This window comes from Podospora bellae-mahoneyi, chromosome 6, assembly GCF_035222275.1.
Source record: "Podospora bellae-mahoneyi strain CBS 112042 chromosome 6, whole genome shotgun sequence".
NCBI lineage: Eukaryota > Fungi > Ascomycota > Sordariomycetes > Sordariales > Podosporaceae > Podospora > Podospora bellae-mahoneyi.
This window is the reverse complement of record NC_085885.1, coordinates 2,012,606-2,032,047: the sequence shown is the minus strand read 5'-3', so window position 1 is coordinate 2,032,047 and position 19,442 is coordinate 2,012,606. Positions and strand designations below refer to the sequence as shown.

Below are 19,442 nucleotides of genomic sequence, written 5' to 3'. Positions count from 1 at the left end.
CCTTGACAGTCTGACAAAACAAAAACTGCCGGTTGAGATCCGATTGCCTGTCAAGAGGATGGACCCAGTTCCTTCGTTTCAAGGGTCTCGTTTTGCAATGCCGTCATGGTGTGGTTTTTGATGCCGATGGATGTGCAGTGGGCAGAGGGCGGCGTCCATTCGCCGTTGTCCAAAACGGAGCTTGTGGACGGGATGGGCCGCTCACTCTAGAATATGGAACGCGCCCCCGCTTTGAGGATTCCACTGGCACCGACGGGCTGGAACCTTGGCTTCCTTGCTGTTGCTTGAAGAAAATCAAAACCGAAGTGGGGCCGAGGTCTTTTTAGAATTCCTTCCACGAGAAGGTCGCATTCAATTATCACACCGCGTCAAAGAAGCAGCAACAAAAGAGTGATGAGTTGGTTTTGGACAAACGCCCGCTGGCCTCTCAACCGAGATAGTGTTGTGTGGTCTAACCTGCTGCGGCAGGCCAACAGTTGGCGGTGGTGGAGGTGCTCGTCCCAGGCTGTCGGGTCCCAGTGGTCTTTCGGCCTGTGTGGTGGCCCGGGTTTTTCACCGCTTCGCTCGCTGCGAGGTTCAAGCTGATGAGACAAGCTCCTCTCACCACACCACGTCACTCTGCGGGATTCGAGGGCCGGTGTCAGGCAACTTTTCCATCCCGATGCGACGGCATTTTCGAGCGCCATGCATCACCATCATCGACCAAACCCGCAGCCATCATCACCCAGCAAAAGGGACGGGCTCAAGGACCGCCCCGAAGCCAGCTTTCACCGTTTATTTTCCCCATTCGAAATGCTACCAGAAGCAAGCAAGCCCCGGCAGTGGTCTAATCCTGCCTTGTTGGTGTTGCTCCGATGCACACACAACAGCGATTACCCCTCACTCGGCTTGCCGGAAGCACACGCCGGAACCTCGCCAAGTGACACCCTCTGGACTTGGTTGAACCTGATTTCCATTTCACGCAGCGGTTTACCACATGAAAATACGACTCTGAGAGCTGCAGAATCGGCCGCAAATCTGGGAACAACACACAGTAATCATGGTTTGCCGTGGCGAAAGATATCAAGCTTTTTTTTTTTGCATCAAGAAGACGGCAGCAACTGGCATCACTTTCCAGATGGGCTCACGGGGAAGAGAGGACTGGACCCCTCGAGCAGCAAGGGGAATGGGATGATCGAAACGCCCAATGACACTCTTTCGTCCCACCATTCCCCAGGGGAGGGGTGGTGGTCCACCTGCCGAACATTTAGCACTACGGGACCACGGGACGCACTGGCCAGGACGGTGATCTCTCGAGACGAGACGCGCATCATCCAACAACAGCGGAGCCAGGGTTGTACTTGCGGGTAGGTTTCTTTCTTTCTTTCTTTTTTCTTTTTTGCGTGGTCTTTTTTTTTTTTTTTTTGTTTGGTTGATCACCAGAAAGTGGGCCGTTAATGAGAATTGGTGATGGATTTTTTTTTTTCGTTTTCTCATGGGGGTTTTTCCAAGGATTACAGATATGTGACTACTGACTCCCAAGACTTTTTGACTACCCATCTCAACCATCTACCTAACAAACCCTTGCCCAATATTTGCGCAAGTCGATGTTACCCACACCAATTGGAATGGCAGTCTTTTTCTTTCTGAGAAAGCAGCTGCAAGAAGTGCTGTCTGTCTTGCTTCCCCGGCCCCTGTTGTTTTGATCCTGTTTCCTTTTTGCTTGGTACTGTGGACACAGTGGACACAGTGGACTGCTGGTGATGGACTAATGCGTCTTGATGCAGAAAGGGTTGTAGCTTTCTTTTTATCTAGGGGCTTTTTTGCTCACGTTTTTCTAGAACGATGACTGGGATTGAAGCTGGGAGCAAGCCTGTGGTCGCTGCTTTTACTTTTCCGGAAACCTACCGATGTGTGTGTGTGTGTGTGTGTGTGATGACGACTTTTTCGAAAGAGCGAGATTTTAGAGATACACAACTTTTTGTTGTGCTCAAGGTACGGAATAACGGTAGGTAGCCCACCGGTCGGTTGGGATTGTCAATGATGATGGGTTTGGTTACGTCTGTGTGTTGGTGTCTCTCTCGGGGATGGCACAAGCAGCAAAGTAGGCAAGTACTTTTAGGGTAGGACGATGTGCAGATGGATATCGGTGTCCGGTTGTCGGATGAGGGTTATACACACATGTCATCGTCATAACCTGCTTCTTGGAGGAGGGAGGGTGGCTGCACTTCACCGATGTCGACAGGAGAGATCAACAACAAACCTGACCAAAAGAAAGAATATGTTCCCCATACAGCAGAAGTTTTGGGGGGCTAGGTAATCTGGCGGGGGGGGGGAGGGAGGGGCGAAGAGACGGGAAAACCCGCCGGGTATCAAAATCCTCCCGCTTTTTTCTTTTTCTATCCCGTTTTTTTTTTTTTTTTTTTTTTTTTTCCTTTGAGAGAGGAGGGGGTTGGGTGTGAAATGAGCAGGTGGTATGTGCTCTCTTGTTTTGTGATGGTCGGATGGTCGGATGGTCGGAAGGAGGAGTGGACAAGGTCCCGTTTTACATACCTGTTACTTTTTATTCCCCCGTTTTATTCCCACGTAGCAGCAGCAGCAGCCGTCGTCAGGTTTTGCCCCCCTGGGGGGGTGTTCTTGAGTCAGTGAGAGAGTGAGTGTTCATTACCGCGGTTGATTGACATTACAGACCTCAGGGAATGGGCGTGCCAGCACCACAGGGGGTTAATTACTCCTTTGTGCTAGGTTTGACTGGTCGGTGACAAGGCTCCTCCTGTAGAGAAGCAAGGAAAGGAACATGGCAAAATGGCCTGATTTGGTAGATTGGACGGTCAACTAAACCAAGCTTTCTATCTAGGGAAGTTTGGCAGTTCAATAGTGGTGGGGGGCTTTGTGTGATAGTGGTTTTGGCTTGGGTTGGGGGGGGTTCAAGACGGGGGTTAGGTTGTCACATTTCTGTAAAACCCGACAGGCTAACTAGTTCTATGGAGACGGTTGTCGGTGATAACACCATCTATGGGAATCTCCCACCGGCTGGCTGGCCGGGGAACAGCGGAAGACTTGAGCCTGTCCGCTCGGAGCGAGCAACAAGTGTGGGAATTTTCAAGGGGCGGCCCGCAGAAGACCGCATGCCTAGCTGGCTGGCTATCCACTGTCTACTGAACCATGGAAGGGATACGTTTCGTGCGGGATATTGTACTGCCAGCTCATCACAGAGCTTGTTGTGCTTGTTGTTGGTCCAGGTTTGAGGTAGGGAAGCCATAGCATAGCATAACATGTGTGCATGAACGGGATGGCACGTATCCTGCATGATTTGTACAATGCGTGTTTCTTCCAAGCAAAGAAAATCCTATCAGGCCGGTCTTTTCTGCGTGGTGTCGGATATTTGTCTCTGATTTCTGGCTGCAAAACACAACATCCCATACTCGGAGTTCGGATATGTGATATATCTCTTTTTCACAGTTGCGGTGGGCCATATGTCTCAGTGGAGAAGAGGTGAGACTTGGAGGGTTGTGTTGGGTGGCCGTTGAGAAATTGGAGATTGTTCCGCGTGCATGTCCACACTCTTGAGAACGGTATGAATAAAATCAAGATGGCCTGCGGAAAAGCAAGCAAGTGATCGCTCCGATGTCTATCGAGCATGCCTCGTAATCTACATATACGAAGTTGGGAGCTGGAATGATCGCTCTTATGCTTGGATGCGATCATGAGAGGCGAGATACCTACATGACCCCTATAGTTTAGACCGGTGGTTTAGAGAAGTGGGCGAGAAAGCAGAGGGTCAACGTTGTTCCTCTGAGCCGCTGACATAGCAGAAATGGAAGGGACGTCGGAGTCGGGCGGGGGTTTCTATTCAAACGGTGCTAGCGATGGGGGAAAATCTGTTGATGCCGCCGTGTTGAAGCTCCGTAATGAGCTTTCGGGATATGATCCGAGAAGGGGATCCATTTTGGCTGATACTATGGTGTGGATAAAGCACGGGGGATGAGCTTCAAGGGGTGGTGACTGACGTGTTGGTCCTTGTTTGATAGTACGGATATTAGTGTAATGTTGATAGGGGAAGCAGGAAGACAGGCTTCTAGTCATGGCGGCAGGCAGCTTTCATAACAGGAGGTTGAAGGTCTGTGCTGTCAAGTGAGACGTTGGATTATGGAGGGACTGCTTGTTCGGCATCACCGGTTGTTGAAGAATCGAATTTCCATATTCTCAATATCGAATGTTTTGGAGTTGAGCATTGAAGGATGGCTTTTTACCTAGGTGCTCGGATAGCTTCCGATATTAAACGTTGCCAAGAAGAACGCCCCCGTGGGCATCCGGCGGATTCCCGGTCGGGCCACCTGCCAATTGGACGTTGCGACTCTCCCGAACTCACCCACAGCGCAACAGCCGAAGTTGGCGGCCCGAAAAAAATCTCTCTCTCTCTCTCTCTCTCCAGAAACACGTCACTCTGGAAGCAATTGCCGCGACGACAAGGAAATACCGTTAGAGCCAAGCATCACCGCGATACCACGCACGCTATCCGCATCTCACTCTCTCACTACTCTCAACGACTGTGCTACCTGAACTTGCACAGCCGAACGAACCCCCTCTTGGTTCCCACGGAAAACTAGGTTTATGCAATCAGGGCTTTCTGAAGTTTCAAACAGCGAGACTCACAAACCCACCGACTCTACTCCGTCCACCGCCTCCCAACATGGCATACGTCGCCCCAGCTCTCAGCCTCGGCCAGGCAGCCAGTCCCCGCGCCGTGCTCGGAGCCCCTCTCCGGGTGCGCGGGGCAGCGAGCTTGACGTCAGCGAGCTCGACCACAAGCTGGACCGACTGAACGTCGCTGGTGTTGAAGTCGATGTTGATACTGCTCCAAGCTATGAGCTGGTCGCCGGCCAGCGCATCTCGGAATATGAAAATGCATCATCAGTGATGCTCTCGAACCGTCAGAGTCCTCGCCCGGCTTCCGACTCGAAGCCCACCAGCAATGGCGTGCCCTTCAAGAGTGCCCAGCTGACTGACTTTCCCAATGGTTGGTTGATACTGTGCCCCCAGCCGTAGGTGCCGGCGGCTGACTTTGACCACCGCGTAGAACTCCTGACCCAAATCCTCTCCCACCTCCATCCCGACTCGCACGGCGCTGTGGCTTTAGTGTCGAAGCGGTTTTATGCGCTTGTTACGACCCCTTATGCCTGGCGGACTGCCTTCCTGCGATACTTCCCTGGGCGTGATGCCCTGGCAGAATCGAAGAAGTCTGGTCAAAAGGAACAGGAGGGCGAATCTCACCATGATGTCATCAGGTCCGAGGTTCGATTCTTCACTCGGCTGACCACGTCTGCCTCGTGGCGCAGCGAGTACTTGTTGCGCACTCGTCTGCTCAGGAGCGTGGTTCGTGGAAAGCCGGGTAGTGGGGGTGTTGGGACGTCTACGAAAGCCAGCCAGAAGAAGTCCGGTGCTGTGTTGACGTACAATTCGAAACTGCCGTGGATGATATCAACCGTTCATGCCAACTTCACTGGTGGCAGGCAAGGACCCAAGGTCATTCATGGCTCTCGCGACCTCGGTATCGCCACGGCCAGCGATCCGACTACGGGTCGACTGGACAAGGTCGGGCTCGACGACCCCTTTTCGTTTCAGCAGTTGGATGAGGTTTTCCCCGACCTTGACTTTTGGGGTCTGGATGACGGCCTGGCTGCGGTTCCAAATGTTTTGGATGTGAGCCAGCAGTATGGATTGGTTGGTGGAGAAGGCTTTCCTGGTGGCCGGGTGTACTTCAAGGGTGCTGGAGACTTGCGTGGCAAGTATCTGGGCCAGGACGATGTCATTATTGACATGGAACCCGAGATTCCCAAGATCCCGGAGCTCATGGAGGCCGTCTCTGCTGTTTGGATTGCCAAGACGCCCAACCCCATGCAGGTGACAAACTCCATGGTTGGCATCATGACTGGTTCTACGCTCGGTGTTGTAACTGCTTACACACTGGGCATTGACTCAACTGGGCCTCGGTTTTCCAAGGGCGACATGACGGCTCGCTGGGTTCTCTGCCCAGGTGTTCCCGTTGTCGACATTAAGGTGGATGATAACTACAGCTTGAAGCGCAAAGCTCTGGGTCGAGTTTGGGCCGTTGCTTTGAACGCGTTGGGTGAGGTATTCTACCTTCGGGATGTTCCCACGCCGCCCCTGGTCAAAGGCAAGCTCGAACAGATGGTCAGGCACGCCTGGTACTCTGGTCGGACTGCCTACTGGGAACTCATCGAGGCCACTCGCCGTACGGCTAGACCTGATGAGTTTGATAGGAACGTCGTCCGTGGTTCTTACTCACCCCGATCACCTTGCAATTCTATGAGATTGAACAAAGACCAGATCATTGCTGAGTCCAAGGAAATCGAAAAGTTCTTTCGGTACAAGCCTGAACATTGGCGGAAGGCGTGCCTCGGCTGGGACATGCTGCGCAAGCTCGAGGTCGACTTTGCTGGGGGGGGTGAAAACAGAGCTGGGGAAGGCATTTTTGTGGTCACCATGGGTCATGGCAGAGGCGAACAGGCATCTGTCCTCAGGCTTGTCCGGGCAGAGAGTTGGCCTCTGGTGACTACGCCTTCAGGGCCGACGACACCCCTGGCTCAGCCTTTTCATTCGTCCATTTTCGGTGATCAGGTGGTTCCGAATGGACCGGGCAAAACAGCTGTCGGCTCTGGTCTGAACACTCCTCGAACCGAGGAGAATGCCGCAAAACCGGACTCTGAGGAATGGAAGCTCACCGAGTTCACTTTCAAGAGCAATGCCAGTACCGAGATTACGGCGAGCTCCATGGACCTGTCCACCTTTGCGGTCATGGCGCCTTTCGAAGATCCTCTGCATTCTGGCTCGCAGCTCGCTGACCCTCCTGGCACGCCTACTTCTGGGCAAGCTTCGGGTGAGATTCCGGGCCGCCGCGCGCGCTTGTTGGCCATTGGCACCAGCACCGGGTCGATTGTGCTGTGGAATGCGCGAGACGCGTCCCCCGTGGTGAAGCCGGTGAGAGTCATTCAAACCGACTCGCCTGAGATCTCCAGTCTGGGTGTGTCGGCGTTGTATGTAGTTCACGGAGGTAGTGACGGGCTCGTGCAAGCATGGGACCCTCTGGCCTCGACGCTTGAGCCCATAAGAACGCTCAACGCCAGACCCTCGGGACGCATTCCACGCCACATCCTCCAATCGAACCCTGCTCTCCAACACGCCAACTTCTACAAGGTCGGTGCCATTTTTTTGGACCCTGACCCGACGGCCTTGCGTGGTGTCCTTGCGTTTGGTACATTTCTGCGATACTGGACCTACAGCTCTACCAACCAAGTAACTGGACGCAAGCGTCGCCATCGTCACAATGATGTTCACGGGCGGCTGGCTGGTCGCCGTGATGGTGCCGGTGTTGACTCGTACATTGCGGCTGAAGCGGCAGAGATGCGCAGGGAGCAGGAACACCGCTCCAAGGAACTCGACCGTCTCCGCAAGCGGTTTGGTGTCGGTCTTGCTGAGCTCACCGAGGAGGAAGCGCTGCAGTATGCCCAGATGATCTCGGAAGAGTCGCTTCTTTTGGATGAACAGCGCCGCTTCAGCGCAAGTGACACGGCCAGTGGATCGAATGCCGATTTGGGGTCGTTGGATGGGAGCAGCAGTGGCAGCAGTAGCAGCAGCACTGCTGAGACCATCACCCCTGAACCGAGCATTTCCAATGGTGGTGTTGCCACTGCCGCGAGGGCGAGTTCTTCCTCTGTGGTTTTGGCTCCTTTGCCAGAGGAGACGACGGAGGACGATTTCGAGGCGCAGATGCAGAGGGCGATTAGGTTGTCGCTTTTGGAGAGCGGGGGGGATTCTTCGGGGCAGGTGACTGATTGCTATTCTCCGGCTGGGCAGAATCAGAGTGAGGAGGATCTGGAGATGTATCAAGAGTTTCAGGTGGTGGTTAAGAAACCTAATGGGAGGGGGAAGAAAGATAAGGGGAAGGGGGTTACGAATGGGAGTGGGGGTGGTGGGAGTGGATCGAATGCGATGGTGGATAAGATGTATGGGTATAACGGGGTTAGTGGGGTCAACAGTGTTGTTGACTTGGGCGGTGGTGGTGGTGACGGGGAGATGGATGATGATTTGGCGTTGGCATTGAGGTTGAGTATGGTGGAGGAGGAGGAGAGGTTGAGGAGGTTGGGAGAGGAGAGGGAGGAAGGGGTGGTGAATGGGGAGTGGGAGAGGGAGGGGGAGGAGGAGGAGGAGTTTCCTGCTTTGGAGGTGAAGGGGAAGGGGAAGGGGAAGGGGAGGGCTTGAAGGGGAGGGCTTGAAGGGGAGGGCTTGAAGAGGAGGGTGTGGAATGGTGGTTAGTTTGAGGTGTTCCTTTTTTTTTTTTCTGCTAAGGGGTTTCTTTAAGGAGACTGATGATTAGTTCTGCTGGGTTTTTTTTCCCAGCGTTGTTTTTGTAGGGGGGTTAGCTTTTTGTCTGGTTTTTTATTTTTTATATAGATCTTGGTGTGTAATTTACATAGTCTTTCTCATAAGCTGTATAAACTTTTGTTATTTGGATGAGTTGTATTCAATGTGTCGAGGTATTTCTTTCTGCTCTTTGGAGCAACTGTACGATGTTTTGGGAAAGGGAGGAGGTGTCACGGCGATGGCCCAGATAGGTGTGATTGCTATCTGATTACTCTCAATACGATTTGAATGTAACATGGAATAAACATGAAACGAGAAAAGAAAAAAAAGGCAGGGTATAACTCTCAAACTGCGCAGATCATTTCATCCGTATTCACACACACGCACACACATACACACATGTGAAAGCCAAGAGCCAAAGCCAAATAATGCCTGCCTTTATGCCCACCATGTCCATTCCATGCAAAGTTCATATTTCATATTTACCAACACCCCGGCCACCTCCCCCTCCCCCTGCCCTTCCCCTTCTATATGTCTACATCAATCATCAAATTTATACCTTTCACTTCCCTTCCCTTTCCTCTCTTCCTCCCAATTTTGTACTAGTTATTTCCCCACATAAGTCATCATCAACATCCAAACCAACCGTTTGTCCAGATATTTACCACCCCCCTGCCCTTTACCACCCCTCCCCTTTACCACCCCTCCCCTTACTCATCATCAACTCCACACACACACCGTTACTTACCCCCTGTAACCATCATCATCGTCATCATCATCATCACTTCCGGCTCCACCTCACCCTCGAACCGTCCCCCCTTCTCCCCTCGTCAAATCTACGACTTGTTAAAAAACCAGCTCGACCTCTTATTCTCAACCGGAGCATTCTGCTGCTGCAAACTGGCAATCGTAGGATTACTAGAAACAGTCGTCGTAGTATTGTTGTCACCTCCGCCACGAAGCGGCTTGGCGATTCGGCTGCCAATGTTGAAGCCACCGAGGCCAGTCGGCGAGCCCAGCCCCCTTGTGCTTCCGGCCTTCGCCGCCTCGAGCCGGTCTTTGACGGCGGCGAGCTGCACCTCGAATCTGTAGCAGTACAAAAGTGATTAGTATATACATCGCCCTCGCAAACGGGTTGTGCACCGAGACCGAGATCGTGTCCGTTCTCGGCCGCCGCTTTTTAAGTGTGCAAACACAACAATAATCATCAACAACAACATCATCATAGGTAGAAGGAACGCACTTGTGGTTCGCCTGCGCCATCTTCTCCTGGCTCTCCTGCAGCAAGCTCTCCAAGCTCTGGATCCTCTCGTTGCGCGCAATCAGCTTGCGCTCCGCAATCGCTACCTCCTTCTTCAGCGCCGAGTTCTGCTCCACCAGCTGCCTCTGCACCTGCGTGAGCTGCTCCAGGTTGCGCTCCAGAAACGCCATCTTCTTCTGCTGTGCCCGGTTGTTGCTGCTCCGGAGCACATTGTTGTACTGCTCGCGAGTCTCATCCAAGGAGATTTCGAGCTCCACCACGCGCTCGCACCGGTTCTGGAGGTCGCGCATGAGACTCTTCTTCATCACGTCAAACTCAGCCAGCTGCTGCTGCACCGTCTTGCCGTTGGCCATGGGCACCGCCCCGTTGGACTTGACCCGGCGTTGGAGGTCATCAACGAGAGCCTTGAGCTTCTCGTTCTCCGCCACGCGGACGTTGAGGTCGCTCCGGAGACCCTCGACGAGCTCGGCTTGTGTGCTGGACTTGTCGGACAGCGTCTTGGCGAGAAGGGCCTTAACCTCCTCCTTGTCGGCCTCATCCAGGTTTCTGGACAAGATGTCCTCGTGCTCTTGTTGGAGAGCAGTCAGCTTGGCCTCCAGCTCCTGTCTCTTTTGCACTTCAGCCTCGGTGGAGGCAGCACTGAAGCTAGACAGCTCGGCCTGTCGTACGAAACCCTGCACCTCCAAGAGCTTCTCCCTGAGGGCCTTGAGGTCATCAGGGGGGACAGGGTCGCCACTCGAGGCAATCTCGAAGAGGGCGTCTAGTTGCGCGATTGCATCGGCGACGGATCGCTCGTTGTCGCTAAACACATCCCCGCTGAGATCGAAGCCGGCAAGCATCTTGGCCATCTTCTCCGCCTTCTTCTTCTCCTTCTCATCCAGGACGGCACTGGTCTCCTTGGCGCTCATCTTCATGTCAAGCATCTGCTGCTTGAGCTCGTCCAGCTCGGCGGTAAGCTCCGAGTTGGCATCCTTGAGCCCGTCCATGGTGATCTGAGCCTCCTTGTTCTCGAATGCTAACCTTTCCAGCTGCATCTTGAACTCGTTAGACTCGCTGATCAACCTTTCGTTTTCCTTTCCGAGCTTTCCATCGTGCTCCTTGATGATGGCAAGCTCCTCCTTTGTCTCACGGAGTTGTCTCTCAATGGTGGCAGCATGTGTCTCCTTTTCGGCAAGCTGGTCCTGAAGCTCATTCTCCCGGCGCAAGAACTCTTCACGTTCATCCTTGTCCAGGGGGAGGCTTGGTGTCCCAGATCTCTCGACAGCAGAAGGCGTTTCAGCGCCGGTACGCTCCAGTAATCGGGAAGGCGTTGCGGGCCGGGCCGGCCTTGAGTCTGCCTTTGTGCCTGATACTCTGTCTTCCAAAAGGGGTGGGACCCACCTCTCCTTTGGCACGGCGTCGCCGGCACGCCATAACTGCACTTCGCTCTGCAGGTCGGCAATGTAATTCTCAAAGGTTGTGATTTGGTTCTTGGCCTTGGCCACCATTTGCTTGAGTTCGGCAGGGCTGAGCTCGGCGTTGACCTTGGCCTTGTTTTTGATGGATTTGGCGCGCATGCCGAAGCGGAGCGTGCTGAGTGTCTCGGCATCGTTGTAACTGGAAGGGGAGCAGTTGATAATGAGGGTCGTCCGACTGTTACCACCCAGAGATTCTTGTAGAATACGGGTGAGTTTTGAGTCTCTGTAGGGAACGTGTGATGATTTGCCGTCCGTCAGGGCGTTGATGACCATGCCGAGGGCACTCAAACTCTTGTTGATCTTTTTGGCTTCCTCCAGCGTTTGTCCGCTGGCGCCCGTCTTGCCAACCTTTTCACTACCGGCCAAATCGACCAAGAAGAGCTGACCACTCTTGGCCGAGCCGGTTTCGACATTCTTTTGGGTGATGGTGACGACGAAGATGGAATGCGATCGAGAAGACTCCTGGTTCATGTTGGTCGCCGCGACAGCTCTGGCGTTGCCGCCTCTCCTCATCACTTCAAAGACTTCCTGCACACTCGATACGTAAATCTCCAGCAGCCCCTTGACGTAGACACCCCTGCTCTTCTCCTCGTGGACTGGCAGGTTGTCGTTTTGTGGCTGCAACAGATCGCGGATGCGCTCCATGTAGATCTCCATGTAGCTGACGCGCACTGTATACTCGATATTGGCCGGGCTCGACATGATCTGGGAGAAAATCTGCTCGATGATCCTTGGAATCACACCCTTTCCACTTTCGTCGTCGATGTTGGTACCCATCATGGTGTACGATTTACCAGCACCGGTCTGACCATAGGCGAAGACGGTACCATTGTAACCGTTGAGGATATCGTCGACGGTGGGCTTGATGGAAAAGTCGAAAATGTCTGATTGCTTGCATGACATATCAAAGACACGGTCAAACGTGAAGGAGCCCTGCGCTTCCTTGGACTGGAGAAGCGTTGCATATTAGCACAGATGCAGATATGCCGGGTGGCGGTGCGCGGCCTCGAAGCAGCAACAATGCGTTGTGGTGTACTCACATCGACAGTGCAGGTGTCTGGGCCTTGAAAGGTGACAATGGGCTGACCGCCCGACTCGATTTCTACCCGATTTTGCGGGCGAAACCGAGCCACAACCTTGATGCTATTTGCGTTCGACATGATGGCAGTCCGCTTCCCGCGCTCCCGGGAAGCGCAAGTTCATGGAAGGAAAAGCAGATGCGGGTGTTGAAAAAAAAAAAAAAAAAAAAAAAAAAAAAAAAAAAGTAAAAAAAAGGCGACGAGGGCGGCGATATCGGCAGAAGCGAGCGTCTGTGTGGCTACGTTTCTTCAAGAGTTGTCGACGGTAGTTTTGGTTGTTGTAGTTGTTGTTGTTGTTGTTTGTGGAAAGTCAGGTCGTCGTCTGGTGCCTGGGACTGCGAAGTGAACGTGTGTGGTGTGGGTTGCTAGTGGTGGTCGGGTCCCAGATCGGCAAATCAGAGATGACAGGATGCGGTCCGCTAGAAAAGCAATACCGGACGTCGTCGTCGTATCGTCTGGTGAAGGCGAGAGTGGGCAGTGATCCTGAAACGAGGGTTATCTGAGTTCTGCTGTTAGGTAGTTCAAAGTTCTAGAAGAACGTCAGGGACCGGTGGGGTATGTCAAGGCGGTCAGGGGCAGAGGAGGGGGAGAGAAGGCCGAGGCGAGTCACCACTGGACAGATGGATGGATGACAAACTCGAGGCTGAATGACGCGCTAATGGTTCACGGTCTTGGGGCGTGTTTCAACGGGCGATGCATGCCTTGAAAATGGCCCCTGCCACTCTGCCCAACACTAGACGTGGGTCTCTTGCCGGCCGATTGCAGCGGGCAGCATTGCAGATGACAGCCTCACGACAGCCTGCCACTATTAACCGTCAGTACCAGCTCAATGCGAGCCACTTCTGCCGACATCTGCAAGCCGGCTCCCGTGCCTCGCAAGTACAGACGGAAAGCCCTTGTAATTGTATGGTGGGCCGAGCTTACCATGGCATTGTCTCGGGAAGCTAGTAAGAGTGGGCATCTGGAGTACCTCTACCAGAACGATGAGAAGCAAATGGTTCCAAGGCACTTAAAATCACCGCTTGTAGGCTTTGATGCTTAGACTGATATCAGATTATATGCGTGCGGGGCCCAACTCCGTACAAACCCCGCCCTTGCCTATGCCTCCCAACCTGTTGTAGTCCCTAACAAAATCAAGCTCCCTCTCACTTTGACCACCACACGCCCTTGCGAGCAATAGACCAAGTTATTTGTTGCACGAACCAAACGCCTGACAAAACGAATATGCCTTTGCCTGCCAGAATGCTGTTGAAAACACACAAATCCCCACTCGAAGGTGGCCAAAAACACCGCAAACTCCGGTTTGTAGTCCTAATCCCATGACACCGCCGAAAACAGCCCCCAATATATCAAGCATCAGTAGGGGCAGCTGCTGTTCAGCTCGTCCAATCCATTTCCATTAACCAACCTATGACTTTAGTCTTCCCAGCTCTTCTCCACCGTCTCCCTGACTCTTTTCGTGTACTCCTTACGGTTGTCCTTGTACAAATTGGAAGCTTCGACGTTCGCTGGGGATCCCGTGTTCGGGTCGTTGAGCAAACTGTACCCAAGCCGTGTCAGCCATTACCATCCAGTCAAGCTCCCTGCTGTGTCCATGTCCACGTGTAACCTTCCACGAACCTTTGAATACTCGTAAGAACAGCCGCAACATCGTACGTGGGACTCCATCGATTCTGGAGGATATCCAAGCAGAGTTCGCCGGTGGCGTAGACGTTGGGATGGAACATCTGGCTGATGAACTTGACCGAGGGCGGCTTGTTGGGATACTGTTCTTCGAAATGCATCACGAGTCTAAAGGTTCCGTCTTCGAATGGAGTATCAGCGGGTCCAATAATGACGGCATTCCTGATGATGGTTGGTTGGTACTCCAGTTCGCTGATGGACTTGGGTTGGCGGTGAAGAGCTTTACTCACCAAGTCATCACATTGTCTGGAACCGGAGAAGCAGAAACGCCAGCGGGAGGGTCGGTTTGCATGCGCTGAAAATCGAAAGCCGAAGGTTAGCATCGCGAAACACGTCTTGTTTATGCTGAAGGTGTTGGTAGAGTCGCCATACCTTGAAGTCTCGCATGAGACGTCTGCGGGCTGCCGTCGACATGTTTTCCAGAAAGACGCAGGATGACACTCGATGTGTAGGTAGGAGGGGCCTCCAGCGATGGGTAAGGAAAGTTGATGATAGCTTGTGGCTGTCTCGGCGCGTGAGAAATCAGTGGGGAGGGCGTCCAGCAGTGGGTTGATTATGGTATGTCAACGGCGATGGGGGGCGGAACCGGCGGCGGAGAGTGAAGAAGCTCTGTTCTGGGTGTCAGTGGATGGGTGCCATTGCCGAGTGGGGGCATTTCTTATCGATTAGCTATGTGCATTTAGGTGACTCTGGCCAATCATAATTGAACCGTTGCTTAACAAAAGGCATTGGCACGTGCGATCAAAGACCCAGAGCCACCAACTGCGCGTCTTCGGCGCCACTGAAAAGGCCGCTGTAGATCGGTGTTTTCTCTCTGCTTCATCTGGTAGATTATGCTTCCTATGTTTGGCCCTGGCCTTCTTCGGTCTACCTAGATTCTTGAAAGTATCAAAAGGACAGCCGCTGCAACAAACGGTTACATCTCAACGAACTCTCCAAAGCTTTAAGGCATCCTGGCACCCCCAACTCCATGGCGGGGCTGTTTCCCCGGCTCCTCCATCATAGTCCCCACCTCCGCAAAACTCCCCGTGCACATCCCGTCAGTCCGTCACAAGCCGAGGAGTGCCGCATGTGTGCCAGTGCTGGCGGTGCTCTTTAAAGAAGCTGGCCCTCGGGAAGGGCGACCGTTTCCGATCATGTCTTGTCCACAAGTGATTTTCCCCTCGTTGCCTCTGGTCGTGGTCTAGCCTTCCTGTCTTGTCAGTCATTGCATTTAGCTTTCCGTTGAGCGAACTCTCTGCCACATCCATCATGACGGTAATGATGTCAAGGGCGCTACGTCTGTCGCCGCAACTTAAAAGCGGCTCGGCTCGGCTGTTTTCTTCACAAGCTTGCCTTCGCAAGGAGATTCGAGACGCATACATCTTGAGCGCTTCCCGCACACCAACAGGAAAGGTATGTCTTAATGAGTGTGCTACGAAGCTTCAGGTGATGCTCGTATGACGTTCTAATACGAGCTTGTGCAGTTCAACGGCGCTTTCCTGAATGTTAGCGGGCCACAGCTCGGCGCCGTCGCCATCAAGTCTGCCATCGAGAAGTCAAAGGTGCCCGTCGACAAGATCACCGATGTCTACATGGGCAATGTCCTCCAGGCCTCGGTTGGGCAGGCCCCGGCGCGCCAGGCTGCCATCTTTGCCGGACTCCCTCCCTCCGTCGAGGCTATCACCATCAACAAGGTCTGCGCTTCTGGTCTGAAGGCTGTGGCATTTGCGGCGCAAAACATCCAGCTGGGTCTGGCCGAGGCTCAGGTTGCCGGCGGCTTCGAGAACATGTCGAGAGTACCATACTACGTGCCCCGCGCGAGCAACCTGCCTCCGTTTGGTCACGTCAAGATGGAGGACGGTCTCATCAAGGATGGTCTTACCGACGTCTATGACCAGTTCCACATGGGCAACTGCGCCGAGAACACGGTGAAGAAGTACAAGCTCACCCGCGAGGAGCAAGATAAATATGCCATCCAGTCCTACGAGAGATCACAGGCCGCCTGGAAGGCTGGTGCCTTTGCTGATGAGATTGCGCCGGTTACTGTCAAGGGCAAGAAGGGCGACGTCATCGTTGGCGAGGATGAGGGGTATCTCGATATCAAGCTCGACAAGGTTCCCACGCTCAAGCCCGCCTTCGTCCGTGACGGAACTGGCACCGTGACTGCCGCGAACTCGTCGACTCTCAACGATGGTGCCAGTGCCCTTGTGCTCGGCAGCAAGGAGATTGCGCAGCAGTACGGCTCCGGCTCAAGAGTTCTCGCGCGCATTGTCAGCTCCGCCGATGCTGCCCTGGACCCCATTGATTTCCCTGTCGCTCCGGCCAAGGCTGTTCCCATTGCTCTGGAAAGGGCTGGCATCACCAAGGACCAGGTGGCTGTGTGGGAGTTCAACGAGGCGTTCGCCGCCGTGATCAAGGCTAACGAGAAGGTAAGGAAGCCCGTTGTTAAACCATCCCCATGAGTTCGTGCGTTCCACTAACGGCTAGGTAGATTCTGGGGTTGGAGGGTGCGAGGGTGAACCCTGTTGGTGGAGCGATTTCGCTGGGCCATGCGCTGGGCAGCTCGGGCTCGCGCATTCTCACCACCTTGCTTCACCAGCTGAAGCCTGGTGAGTACGGTGTTGCGGCTATCTGCAACGGCGGAGGTGCCGCGACAGCGATGGTTGTGCAGAGAATCGAGTCTGTATGAGTATAATGATAATGCTATCATGAAAGGATTGATCCAACGGCATATGATGAATCACATGGGAATGGTTGGCGTGGAAAAGTGTATATAGCAGGGTTAGGGTTGACCACAGACAGCCGTGGCCTGCATTGTCTTTCAACTGAGTGGATCTCATTCACTTGTTTAATTCCCACCGCCCTGGCTTAGAATCTACTCAGCCATATTCATTGCTATTGTTGTCCCAAACCACAAACACCCATCACGCGACCTTGTAATATTTTCCACTTTTCAACATTGATGTGCCTACGCAGCAATGAACCGCCAAGTCGCGCCTTGAGTGCCACCCAAAAGCACTTTCACTCACTTACTAACTCACGTCCTCATCGCCCATCATGAGTCTCGCAATCCAATTCCTGACCAAGATACGCGGCTTTGCCCTCGAGGCAGACGGCGCCAGCCTCAAAGACTGGCTGCAGGTCGAGAACGATGTCCCGGATATATACTACAACCTGGCGCACGAGATCAGATCGAACTATCCAGACAACGGGAGTGACGCCCTCGAGAAATTCGTCGACAACTGTCTTCCAGAGGAAGATAACGTGCCAGAGGGGAAGGGGTCGCCGTGGCCGGGGTTTAATTCTTTCATTAAGGACTACCTCGAGTACTGGCGCGATGTGAACTTTGACGATGTTGTCAATGTTTACACTAGGCTCAGTGAGCTGTTGATGTAGGTAACCCTTTTTTTTTTTTTTTTTTTTTGGTTTCAAGAAGAGGAAACTGATGGAAAATGACAACAGATCATGCGCCAACGCGCTTGCTAATCCGACCTATGGTGTTATGCTCCTTCCGACGAGCATGGCCTTGTCGGAATCCCTGTCGAAGCTGGTTATGAGCCTGACTAGACAGCCGGAGGTTCTAGCGTTGATAGAAGGGGATGAGACGGGTGACGGGGAGAGCAAGTCGGTTGTTGAGATGGCGGCGGATATTATCCAAAAGTTTTTCACGTCTTGTCTGGGTGACCGCTCCAGCACGAGATGGGCACCGCCAAAGGGGAAAAAGGTGGCGGTTTATCTCTTTGCGAATCTAACTCTTAAACTCCTCTTTGCCGTAAGCTCCCCCTTCCCCCCTAATAATTTTTTTTCCACCGTAGCTTCTGACCTTTCTTATATTCAGTGCGAAAAATCTCACCTCGCCGTCCAAATGTTCACCAACCTCTCCACCTCTGGTCCAGCCCTGGCCTTGTACCCGGCCTCGCAGAGGGTAACCTTCCTCTACTACCTCGGCCGCTTCAACTTTGACAACGCGCACTACTTTCGCGCGCACATGTGCCTCGAGGAGGCCTACAGGCAGTGCCACACCTCATTTCTCAAACACCGGCGCCAGATTCTCACTTGGTGGATCCCCTCCAACATGCTCTGCGGCCGGTTCCCGTCGGTGAACCTCCTCTCCCGGCCGGACGCAGCTGGGTTTGGGGAGGTTTTCCTCCCGATATGCAGGGCTGTGAGGTCGGGGAATTTTGTGGCGTTTCGTGCGGCGTTGGAGGGGAAGAGGGAGTGGTTGTGGGAGAGGGGGTTGTATCTGGTTTTTCTGTATCGTCTCAAGCCCTTGCTTTGGAGGTCGCTGACGAGGAAGACGTTTCTGTTGAGGTCGGGGATGATGGATGATGCGGTGGGGGGAAAGGGGGGGGAGGGTAATAAGGCTGCTTCGTTGGCTTTTGAGGATGTGGTGACTACGGCGACGTATGTGCAGAGATTGCTCGAGGGGTATACTCAGGCCGGATTTGGGGAACTTGTCCCTCCGCTGGGGGGGCCGAAGTACTTGATGCCGTCCGAGGGGTTAATTTTTGGGAATAAGAAGCCGGATGTGGACAGTGTCGAGAGTGTTGTTGCGGGCTTGGTTTACGGGGGGTTGCTGCAGGGGTTTATTGCGAGGCAGCAGGGGAAGTTTGCGGTGGAGGGGGCGAAGAGGTACGGGGGGAATGCGGTCAGGGCTGGGTGGCCTGGGGTGTATGAAGCGCTTGGGCAAAGGTTTAGGGAGAGCTGGGAGGAGGGGTTGGAGGCTGCGGATAGGGGGGAGGGGGAGGTGGTGGGGGAGTTTGGGGAGTGTCCTGGTTGGGTGAGGGATTCGAGCTGAGATACTCAGCTTTCTTGGTATGGGAATGGGATTTTGGTTGAGTATGGTTGGTTAGAGTTCATGAGGGTTAAGGATGGTGGTGGGGGTGACGGGCATTGTGGAAGGTTAGGCGATGGCGAGGAGCTTGTGTGGTCGATGAGGTGAATGAAAGACGAAGGAGAACTATCTCTGGTGATTTTGTATGACACAGCACGGGAGTAATGATAACACAGCATTTGACCACGGGGGCTTTTACGAGGTTGTGGCTTGAGGTTGTGACACCTGCACTGCTTTATGTCTATTTAGATGGCCAAGCTGCTGGACAGCACGAGGCTCATGATGCCAATCGGATCTTGGAGCAATGTTGTGGATAGGGGGGATAGGGGTTGCTAGACAGCATACGAGCGTTCGAATGTCGGGTGTCTAATCAGGGATTTTAAGGCTTGTCCCCGGAGGCATGTGGATCGGATACGGGTGCTTTTGATGTCTGTTCATCAGGACCTTTCCTGTCCAACGAGTATCCCGCATGTTGGGAAGCCTGTTCAAAGGTGTGGTAGATAGAGGTTCACCACCCTCTAACTGCCGTGGAACATGGGGATAGAATCCAACATTAGGTTGTGAGTTGGTGCGTACAAGAAAGAGCCGCGCGTCCAAGGTGGAAACAGAAGGGTTAAGTAATCATCATCAAACAGCTCTGTCATCAATGAGTGATGGAAGGGGAAGGGTGGACTAGCAACGTTGTATACATTTGCGTGTGAGATGTGTAAAGCAAGATACTGCAGAGTGTCGTAGATCTGCAACCGCGAACATGTGTGGTTTATTTTTGGAAATTTTGTGTG

At 53.5% G+C, this 19,442-nt stretch overlaps 5 protein-coding genes across 5 annotated transcripts; 3 read left to right on the top strand and 2 right to left on the bottom strand.

Annotated features, from left to right (window-relative positions):
* Nucleotides 1–3,560: 3,560 nt before the first annotated feature.
* On the top strand, nucleotides 3,561–8,262 carry QC761_601560 (uncharacterized protein; the record flags this gene model as incomplete). The annotated part of the gene is made up of 2 exons (XM_062880617.1): nucleotides 3,561–4,999; nucleotides 5,060–8,262. The coding sequence occupies exons 1-2, from the start codon at nucleotides 4,594–4,596 to the stop codon at nucleotides 8,260–8,262; spliced, it is 3,609 nt and encodes a 1,202-aa protein (XP_062729540.1). The 5' UTR covers nucleotides 3,561–4,593.
* A 938-nt stretch (nucleotides 8,263–9,200) lies between these two features.
* Nucleotides 9,201–12,742, bottom strand: QC761_601570 (uncharacterized protein; the record flags this gene model as incomplete). The annotated part of the gene is made up of 3 exons (XM_062880618.1): nucleotides 12,123–12,742; nucleotides 9,608–12,030; nucleotides 9,201–9,450 (listed from the first exon to the last, which is right to left on the bottom strand). The coding sequence occupies exons 1-3, from the start codon at nucleotides 12,240–12,242 to the stop codon at nucleotides 9,201–9,203; spliced, it is 2,793 nt and encodes a 930-aa protein (XP_062729539.1). The 5' UTR covers nucleotides 12,243–12,742.
* Nucleotides 12,743–13,089: 347 nt separating this feature from the next.
* On the bottom strand, nucleotides 13,090–19,167 carry UBC2 (Ubiquitin-conjugating enzyme E2 2). Its single transcript, XM_062880619.1, has 5 exons — nucleotides 14,507–19,167; nucleotides 14,217–14,455; nucleotides 14,075–14,139; nucleotides 13,782–14,006; nucleotides 13,090–13,701 (listed from the first exon to the last, which is right to left on the bottom strand). Exons 2-5 carry the CDS (start codon nucleotides 14,256–14,258, stop codon nucleotides 13,578–13,580), a joined length of 456 nt encoding a protein of 151 aa, XP_062729537.1. The 5' UTR covers nucleotides 14,259–14,455; nucleotides 14,507–19,167; the 3' UTR covers nucleotides 13,090–13,577.
* Nucleotides 14,179–16,515, top strand: QC761_601590 (uncharacterized protein; the record flags this gene model as incomplete). The annotated part of the gene is made up of 3 exons (XM_062880620.1): nucleotides 14,179–15,239; nucleotides 15,311–16,255; nucleotides 16,318–16,515. Exons 1-3 carry the CDS (start codon nucleotides 15,096–15,098, stop codon nucleotides 16,513–16,515), a joined length of 1,287 nt encoding a protein of 428 aa, XP_062729538.1. The 5' UTR covers nucleotides 14,179–15,095.
* On the top strand, nucleotides 16,884–19,339 carry QC761_601600 (uncharacterized protein; the record flags this gene model as incomplete). The annotated part of the gene is made up of 3 exons (XM_062880621.1): nucleotides 16,884–17,218; nucleotides 17,289–17,598; nucleotides 17,665–19,339. The coding sequence occupies 3 exons, from the start codon at nucleotides 16,884–16,886 to the stop codon at nucleotides 18,622–18,624; spliced, it is 1,605 nt and encodes a 534-aa protein (XP_062729536.1). The 3' UTR covers nucleotides 18,625–19,339.
* Between the last annotated feature and the right edge of the window lie 103 nt (nucleotides 19,340–19,442).